The sequence below is a fragment of the Gekko japonicus genome, unplaced genomic scaffold, assembly GCF_001447785.1.
Source record: "Gekko japonicus isolate JY-2015 unplaced genomic scaffold, Gekko_japonicus_V1.1 scaffold1795, whole genome shotgun sequence".
Classification (NCBI taxonomy): domain Eukaryota; kingdom Metazoa; phylum Chordata; class Lepidosauria; order Squamata; family Gekkonidae; genus Gekko; species Gekko japonicus.
In genome coordinates this window covers 168,392-177,666 of record NW_015165875.1, presented here as the reverse complement: position 1 = coordinate 177,666, position 9,275 = coordinate 168,392, and the positions used below count along the sequence as shown (strand labels likewise).

At 45.6% G+C, this 9,275-nt stretch overlaps 1 protein-coding gene across 1 annotated transcript in view; it reads left to right on the top strand.

The window, feature by feature from the left end:
- Window positions 1-9,275, top strand: part of CCDC180 (coiled-coil domain containing 180) — a gene marked incomplete at its 5' end in the record, with an annotated part of 77,589 nt that overhangs the window by 9,688 nt on the left and 58,626 nt on the right. Inside the window, 4 exons of the mRNA XM_015411272.1 lie at window positions 3,745-3,840; window positions 5,801-5,964; window positions 6,910-7,029; window positions 8,165-8,244. Of these exons, the coding sequence (XP_015266758.1) occupies window positions 3,745-3,840; window positions 5,801-5,964; window positions 6,910-7,029; window positions 8,165-8,244 (460 nt within the window). The remainder of the gene's footprint in view (window positions 1-3,744; window positions 3,841-5,800; window positions 5,965-6,909; window positions 7,030-8,164; window positions 8,245-9,275) is intronic.

Sequence of the window (9,275 nt, the reverse complement as noted above, 5' to 3'; positions counted from 1 at the left end):
TAACGTTGTGAGCGAGCGATTTGGCTACTGCAGAAATTAGTTTGCTCTGGAGCCCCATCCTCCCTGAGCTAAGACAAAACTCTGTGAGCTGGAGGCTAAAAAACTGAGCTAGCTCACACTAACTCAGCTTAGAGGGAACACTGTACATGACTACTGGGAATGTTGCCTTAGGTGGACCCAACCTCAGGAACTCTTAACATAGACTAAGTATGCCTCAACTAAGAGATGTCGAATGTGCATTCTTGCATATTTAAAGCATATTGGTGAACCATGGTGATTGTCGTTCAAAAAGAAAACTAAACTGTGCAGTACTGAAGCCAGTCCACCCCTTTCTTAAACCAGTGGCCACGAGTCTCAGCAGAAGACAGAGAGCAGTGAGCAGAATTTATTATTTATTTATTTATTATTTACTAACTTTCAATGGCAGTGATTATACATTACTTCAGTAACTGATTCATAACAGCACAAATGTCCAAAATGAATGTCCATCCAGTCATGCTTATTTGGAATAGGAAATTAAATGAACAAAACTAAGGTTTTAGTAATAGTCTCAAAGTGTCTGTTAGGCATGACTCCAGCCTTGGCGATTTCATTTGACAATAGTGTCTTGACTCCAGCTTGAAGCATTAAGAGTCTGGCAGTAACATTAACATTGATTTTACTTATGGACCTAGATAAAGTCCATCACCAAATCTGCATCTCAAACTATTAGAAAGGTACTTACCATCTGCGACCTCTGATCAGCTTAGCTATTTGAAACCATTGTTGAATAATGCTCCTGGGGGATATCTTTAACAACACACTGTTGGTCAATACTTACAGACTTTTAGTCTGTTTATTTGGATTAATTCCAGGCAGTCTCATCCATCAATGCTGAGGCTATAATGAGTGCTATAAAGGCTGGGTCCGTGCAAACCCTGATTGGAGCTTTTGTACATCGTTCAGGAAGATCAGTACAGCAAGTATTCTCAAGCCTGTAGTTATTTTCTGTCCTCATTCAACATGGACATTCCATATCTTCTCTCTACTTTATTTTGGGTGGGTAGAAAAGTGATTAAACAAGTGGTTGCCCAACAGTTTCATATATCATCCCCCCAAAAAAACCATTGCCATACGCTTTCAGCCTGCACACTATCAACCCTTTGGTAGAAGCTTTGATTCTATCTTTCTTTAATTCATTTTCTTCATAAATAGACTAATGTTCCTAAATGTGTAGCTAGAGTGTGGTTAAGTGCCGCACTGGGTCAATTATCCTTGGAAGCTAGAGCCTGGGCTTTCCATTTCTATTTTGAAGTGCTGCTTAGTTATTCTGGATATTTAGCTCTGATAAAAGTGGATTCTTTCAAATTCTCTTGTTTTAATATTTTTTACTCAAAACTTCCGTTCATTGGTTTAGGTCCTGAAATGATTCATGAACTTGATTCTACAGAAGTTAATTCCTTTATTAGGAAACACAAGTGGGGGCCCACAAGAAACTTACAGGGAGGGTGCATTCCTTCACCCTCTTTATTTTCTTTTTCCCCTTCACTTATCTGTCAACCTACCTCCATCACTTTTGCTCCCCAGTCCCTTCTCTATCAATCTATCCCCCTCTGATAACTTACCCCCTATTTCTCCCCCTCTTTTGCCCTCCCCATCTTAGAATATATATTTTTTTAAAAAGAGAAATTTTATTGGTTTTCAGAAAAAAAGGGAGAAAGGAGAAAGCCTTACATTTTCACAATATCTGTTTTGATTTCCCATACGTAACATAAAAATTGAATTTCATACAGTTTTACCGTCGCCTATACTAGCTACTTAACAATACTATATAATGAAGTAATATAAGAAGTTGAATGCTTGCTTTCATCTATCAAATACCTATACATTCTGCTATTATTTCTACTAAAAATCATCTAAACGCCAAGTTGCATAACTTCATACCTGGCATCTTTAACTAAAAGAAAGAACAATTAATACCTGGTTAAAAAACAGAGAGAACCAAGATGTTTCCTTGTTGCCATATTTCATAAAGAGTATATGTTTCCTATTTAATATGTTTCTAGTTTTAAGCATTTCTAATATATATAAGAACAACAATATCTATAAGCGGTAAGTGAGATAAAAAAAGAAGAAGCAGAGGAAAAAAAGAAAAAAAATAATAACTTTTCAATCAGATTTGTTAGAAACTTCAATCCAGGTACCTATCCAATGTACTAGCTCTTACTGCTTTTGAGCTTAACCATTATATTATTGTTGAGGTCTTCATCTGAATACATTTCTAATAATATAGATCTTTAAAAAATTTCAGTTTAGACATTTCAGAAGTGGCTGCTGGTGGCTCGGCTCAGCCTGTGCCTAAGAGATTAACTGCTTAGATACCGGCTACTTGATAGGACCAGATGGAGCTCCATTAATTCCATGTGGCACCCGCTGAGTGGGTAGCTGCAGTACCACCCTCTGGCCATTCACAGAGGTGGTGCTGAAAAGCAGTTCAGTAGAAAATAGCAGAAAAACGCCAAGGGAAGACCATCAAAGATTAAATGCACTTGAAAAGTCTGAGAATAGGATATATTAAGTAAGTGTTTAAATTACAAATAAACATCTATAATTAATTGGTGGTCCACAACTCGAAACAAATACAATGTTCCCAAATATAATCATATGTGCTCATGGCATATCATACTTCAACATAGAGATACAGATAAACCTAACAGTAATTGCGCTCACAGACGCTGATAACAAGGTAGGCACATAAATCCAACCGGGGGATTCTCCTTGCTTCAATGCAGTAAAAGTGTCCAAAGACCTCCTGCAGTCATAAATCAAGCAGAGGATGACCTGTGAAAAATGCCCTGTAGCTGAACAACGCCTTTCCTAGGTATACAGACATTTCAATTTCTCTTCTTCTGGATAAGTGGCTGAATAATGGAACTGTAAATAATAATATAACATACACATGCAATACCTCCAATATTCAAGAAAATTAACAGATGATGACAATATATAAATTTACACCAATTTCAAAGAGAATTACATAGACTACCAGTTCTTTTAGCTGTGTTGAATCCCAGGGTTCGCACAAAGAGTAGCAGCACCCTTGGTACCTGATAGCCTGTAGTCGTTTGGCAGTGAGACAAGGAATGTTTCCTTCTGTCAGTGTACACACACACATGTACCGCCTGTGACAGTTTGGTGTAGTGGTTAAGAACGGTGGACTCTAATCTGGAGAACTGGGTTTGATTCCCCACTCTTCCTCCACATGAAGCCAGCCGGGTGACCTTGGGCCAGTCACGGTTCTCTCAGAGCTCTCTCAGCCCCACCTACCTCACAGGAGGTCTGTTTTGGGGAGAGGAAGGGAAGGAGATTGTAAGCAGTGTCCCCTCTAATCTGAGTTAGTGTGCGCTAGCTCACACATCTTTGTTTTAGCTCAGGAAGGATGGCTCCAGAGCAAACTAATTTACGCAGCAACCAAATTGCTCGCTCACAACATTAATGCCAGTAGCTCACAAAGTAGAATTTTTGCTCACAAGACTCCACGGCTTAGAGGGACCACTGATTGTAAGCCGCTCTGAGACTATAGTGAAGGGCAGGGTATAAATCCAACTCTTCTTCTCTTCTTCCTCTTCCATCTGAAGACCGGCAGCTAACGCTGTGGCTGGTCAGTGCAGCACTTTGTGCTGGTGACGACTGGTGCTGCATCTCACCTGAAAGTCAGCCCACCGCCTGGTTGTGTTGTTCATACCTTCTCCTTCTGGTTTCCAGATCAAAGACACGCTGAGAAAGTATACCAAGATTTTGGAAGACACTGCCTATCTTTTATCATCTGATATCCACAGGATCATACACAAGGAAGCCATGGTAAAATCCCTCTGCCTGAAAGGAGACTCTCGCCTTTCTGCCTTTATAAGAACACACAAATACAAAATAATCAGTCTCACATATAACAAGCATTCAAATTCCTTTAGGATTACAGAAAGAAATCAAAGATAGGTTATCAGTTACTTGGAGGTAGGTAGGTATATTTCCATTCATACTTGCCTGTTCCTAGAAGTCTTCTCAGTTGCAATAGGAGCTGCGGTGGCTCAAGTGGTTAAGACGCTGAACTGCAGGCTGTGTAAGGTCAGTAGTAGGTCAGAAGTAGTATATTCATCCTCAGTGGTTTCAAAGTCTGAATTATCAGCCTATGCCACTCTTTTGTTCTTCCTAATATCCTTATGATCTAACCATTTGTACACTCTGTTGTTAGCATAATCCTTTCTATCCCTCTCAGTTTTTTAAATTTTAGTTTCTTTAACGTCTTCGGACAGCGCTGGCTCTTCGGCTTGGAAACGGAGATGAGCACCGCAACCCTAGAGTCGGACTCGACTGGCTTTCGAGCAAGGGAGACCTTTACCTTTAAGAACACACCAGGCTTTGTCAGGAGGAAACAAATTCCGTTGTTTGGTGCAGTGGTTGAACTTTGCTGTCCTCCTGGCTGCAGAATCTGGCCTTTTAGTGACACGCACATTTGTATGTCTGTGGGAGGCTGGTACACTGGGCAGGAATGAGGGATGGCATCCATGGGCAGAGCTAGGCAGGGTAGAAGTAGGGCAGGCCACATTCCTGTGATATTTGGTTGCCTGCAAACATGCTTCTGTTAGGAACGGGGAGACAGTTGGGCTCCCCTTTGGAGCCGGGCTTTCTTGTTCTGTTCTGGGCTGAGCTGCCGGCAGAGCGGCTTATGTGGGTTTTCAGCATGGCACATGAGGAACGCCTGCCTGTGGAGGGTGCCTGTGGGCTGATGCCTCTGGTGTCGTAAATCACACGTCCTGCAAGACCAGAGCAGTTTTGCAACTGTTAATTTTTTAAAACAAGGGGAAACGCAAACGTTTCAATGATTAAAAGCACATTCAGTGCTTATAGAAATGAAATAAAAAGCTCACTTGAAGAAAAAATGATGGCAGAACCAGTGCCCAGTTTGCTGGGAGGGACGTCTGCCAAGGAAATAACCAAGTCAGGTGGATGTTGGGCTCAAGGCGTGGGTGGAGAAATGGCTGTGGCTTTGCTGTTGACATAACGTGTTTTCAGCCTTTATGTCAGCCTCATGACCTTGTAATCAATACAAATGTACAGATACACCTTCTGCTGCGGTGGCTCGAGTGGTTAAGACACTGAACTGCAGGCTATGGAAGGTCGGTAGTTCAGCAGCTCAAGACCTGAGTGTGCCGCATGATGGAGTGAGCTCCCATCTCTAGTTCCAGCTCCTGCCAACCTAGCAGTTCGAAATCAAGAAACTGCAAGTAGATAGATAGGTACCACTTCGGTGGGAAGGTAACAGCGTTCCGTGCGCCTTGGTGTTTAGTCATGCCGGCCACGTGACCACGGAAACGTCTTCGGACAGTGCTGGATCTTCGGCTTTGAAACGGAGATGAGCACCGCAACCCTAGAGTCGGACTCAACTGGTTTCGAGCAAGGGAGGCCTTTACCTTTACCTTTTAAAGATACACCAAAGAAACCTTAATTCCTTTCCTGTCCTCACTTGGCCGTCCACTTGCTTGGATTAATGAGTCAATTAGCAGTGCAGTCCTAAACAGAGTTAGGTGACCTTAGACTCCAGTGGCCTTGGAATGGTGCACCTCTGCTTTGGGGTGCACTTCCAATGAATTTGTGAAGTAAAAATTGAGCCCGGGCTTTGGTGAGGCGTCCCCATTTGTCTTACTGGGCCCATCAAGTTGGTTGCCGGAGTTTCACGTTCACTTTTCCTCACCATGTTGTCTCCCCCAGTTGTCACTGATTATTTGCAGCACTCATTAACTTTTCTTGCCTTTCCCAAGCACAGATGATAAACCAAGCCCTGCTGGCGAATCGGAGAGCCGTGGCCAGGCTGTTTGTTAACCTGATGGAGGCCGACCTGAAGAAGGACGTCTCCTTCCGGCGCAAACTGAAGGAGAGGATACAGGCCTGGAAAACCATGCAGAAAGAGTTTATACTTTGCAGTTTCAGGTCAGGAACCGGGGAAGAGGAGATGCATTGCACCACTGACTCTGGACAGACGTTTAGGCTAGGCAGTGGCCCAGAATTGGTTCCCTGGAGTGACCTGATTCCAGAGGAGAATGGGGAAGGCTCTGGCCTTTTAGTCCCAGTGTCCTGGGTGAGGTGCCTGAACTCCCCTTCTCTGACCTGCAGCTCCGGTGGGGCAGAGAACAAGAGGCGCGGAGTGGATTCAAGCCCTGCACCACCCAACACCTTCTTAGCTGAACCTATCTGCTGTAGAATTCCCTTAGTGTCTGGAACACTGTCACAACATAACAGTCTTTCCACAACAAGCAGAGATGAGGCTAAATCATCGTCTCTGTGCTGCCCCCAGCCAGCGTTTGAGACTGTAATTAAGCAGAACTGCCATATATCTTTTAAGAGCAGTGGTTCCTGGGAACTGAAGTCTTTAGTTAGACATCCCACAGCATCCGGCACACAGAGGCGTGCGAGGGTTCAAGTTTTACAACTCTCTTCCTGTAGCCTTTGTTCTCTATAACCGGCAAGGAGTGGGGACAAGCATCCTTTTCACCATGAGCCAGAGAACAGAATTAGATTACAAAAGATGTATACAAGCAGGCCGAGGCGATGGTTGCCAGAAACGTCTCCATCGGTGCCCAGACAGGTTGCTCAGTCTGAAGAAACAGATTGAAGCCAGTAGCTTCATGGGCCCAGACGGGTCGCTGTTGGCTCCTGTTCTCCCCTGATCCTGGATGGGTTGGTGGCCATGGTCCTGCTTCCTGGCCACCTGTAGTGGCGGTGTTTCTCCAAGAAAGCAGAGGACAACTCACGGTGCTCTCCTCTGGCAACGCTGGGCACTTTGGGAAGGTCCCTGGCTGCCTGCACCTTCTGGCTTTTCAGCTGCAAAAGAGCCCCAGTAAAATACTTAATCTGATGTTTGTTTGTGTCCTGTAGAAAATTTATGGAAAACGAAAGGATACAGAACCCAAGCATTGTGAAAAATGAGCTGGAAAACATGCTAAAAGATCAACTGACCCTCAGCGACAAGAGGACTGCGCTTTTATACTCTCTTGGGTATGTGGGCGGCAGGAGAATAAAACGCAGCTCCACAGGTGGGCGGGGATGGATTCAGCATCCAGCCGCCCCCACCGGGGCAGAAGGTCAAGCCCCGAGTTGGTTTTGATATCGGGAGGAGGGTGTGGGCAGCAAAGGGAATGAGGTAGGGGGAACGAAGCTGAGAAATCCCATCTGCAAGGAGATGCACGTCCAGAAAGATCTGGGAGGAGAAAGGACAGCTAAGCTACGAAGCTGAGAGGGAGGAGCCGGCAATCTAGAGTTAAAGTGGGCAGGGGGCAGGCTATCAAGTAAATACGTAGGGATGAGATTTCCAAGTGCATCTCAGTTTTGATCCCAGCAAGAAATTGGTCGGTCTGAGGATCTAGGCCCAGATGGTGACTTTGTAAGCAAGGAGCGGTCCCCTTGGAGAGCCAGTTTGGTGTTGTGGTTAAGTGCGCGGACTCTCATCTGGGAGAACTGGGTTTGATTCCCCCACTCCTCCACTTGCACCTGGCTGTGTGACCTTGGGCAAGCCGTAATTCTAATAAGAGCTGTCCTTGAAAAAAGAGCAGTTTCTCTCAAGTGCTCTCTCAGCCCCACCCGCCTCATAGGGTGTCTGTTGTGGGGAGGGAAAGGTAAAGGAGTCTGTAAGCCACTCTGAGACACCTTTGGGTAGTGAAGGGCGAGGTATAAATCCAATCTCCTCCTCCTCTTCTTCCTCTTCTTCCTTCTTCCTCTTCTTCCTTCTTCTTCTTCTTTCTTCTTCTTCCTCTTCTTCCTCTTCCTCCTCTTCCTCCTCTTCCTCCTCTTCCTCCTCTTCCTCTTCTTCCTCTTCCTCCTCCTCCTCCTCCTCCTCCTCCTCTTCTTCTTCTTCTTGGCCCCTGATGTCACCTGGCCTTTGCTGAGCAGGGGATTGGCCTGTGGTGGCACCGAAGTCCAGCAAAGAGCAGGCCAACTGCTTTGCCTTCTGCCCAGCTCCGAATGCCCCCGGCTCTCTTCTGTGCATTGGAGCTGGTGGGTTACTTGTTGCGGGTGGAGCTGGCAGTGTTGGAGACGGGTGTTTCCAGCCAGGGAAAACACAAATGACCTGTTAGGAGTGCAGGTGCACCCTCTGAGTGCTCCGTGGGCTGATTCTTGTTTCTTGTTCCGTTAGCAATTTATTGCCTCTGACGCATTCCAAGGCTGAGATAAACGAGTGGTACGAATCTGTCGTGGCGTTAAATAAGCGTATAGGTAAGCAGGGAAATAGCTCGATTTTTTTTCCGGTGTTTACACTGGGGATGGCCCGCGGGGGGGGGGGCTGCTCTGTTTCTCCAGACGGAGGTTTGCAATGAGTCACAACCCAGCGTGCTCATGGAGCTGTGTGATAAAATCAGGGCGAAGATTGTCTTCGCGGTGAGGACTTCACAGGGATAGAATCCAGAAACTCCTGTGTGGCACAGGGGCATTGCACACAAACGTTGGAATGGAACCATGGCAAGCATGGAAAGTTTCTGTTCCACGGGTGTAAAGTCCCATCAAGTTGAAGCTGACTTCTGGTGACCCCAGCAAGGGGCTCCCGAGACAAAGGAGAGGCGGAGGTGGTTGGCCATGGCCTTCCTCTGCAGAGCCTTCCTTGGTGGCCTCCCATCCAAGTACCGACCCTGCTTAGTTTCCAGATTATGGTGACCCCCAGCAAGGGGCTTCCAAGGCAAGTGGGACGCAGCGGTGGTTTGCCACGTGGCCTTCCCCTGCAGAGCCTTCCAGGTTCCGACTCCGCTTCGCTTATGAGATCAGACTGTACCAGGCTGCCTTCCCTCCCTTCTGCTCCCTACGCGGTCTGCGAACAAAATCCCTTTGCACTTAATGCTGTTACTGCTCCCTGACTAAAATTTGGTTGGAGCCCTCCTGGCCACTTGGAAATGCTTTGTGGGCTTGCTTTGGCCTCTAGGCTGACAGGCGGCTGTCCCTGGTTTACAGGCCTGTCTGTTTAAAAATGTGCATTCTGACAAGTCTCCAGGTCAGAGCGAAGTGCCTGACGGTAAATACACCTAGAACTTCCAAAGAAGAAGGAAAGAGAAGAAAAGGAAAATGTTTTTGTTCTTTCTTTGTTCTATTATTTCTCTGTTATTTTTTATTCTTCTTTAATAAAAAAAAAATCAACATTTGGGGGGGGGGGAAAGAACTCCCAAGAGGGCCCGGGAATGGCTGGTTGGTCGCAGTTATCCCTGCTGTAGGTTACAGAAAATTGTGAAGATTTCATGCCAGATCTTTTCTTCCTTCAT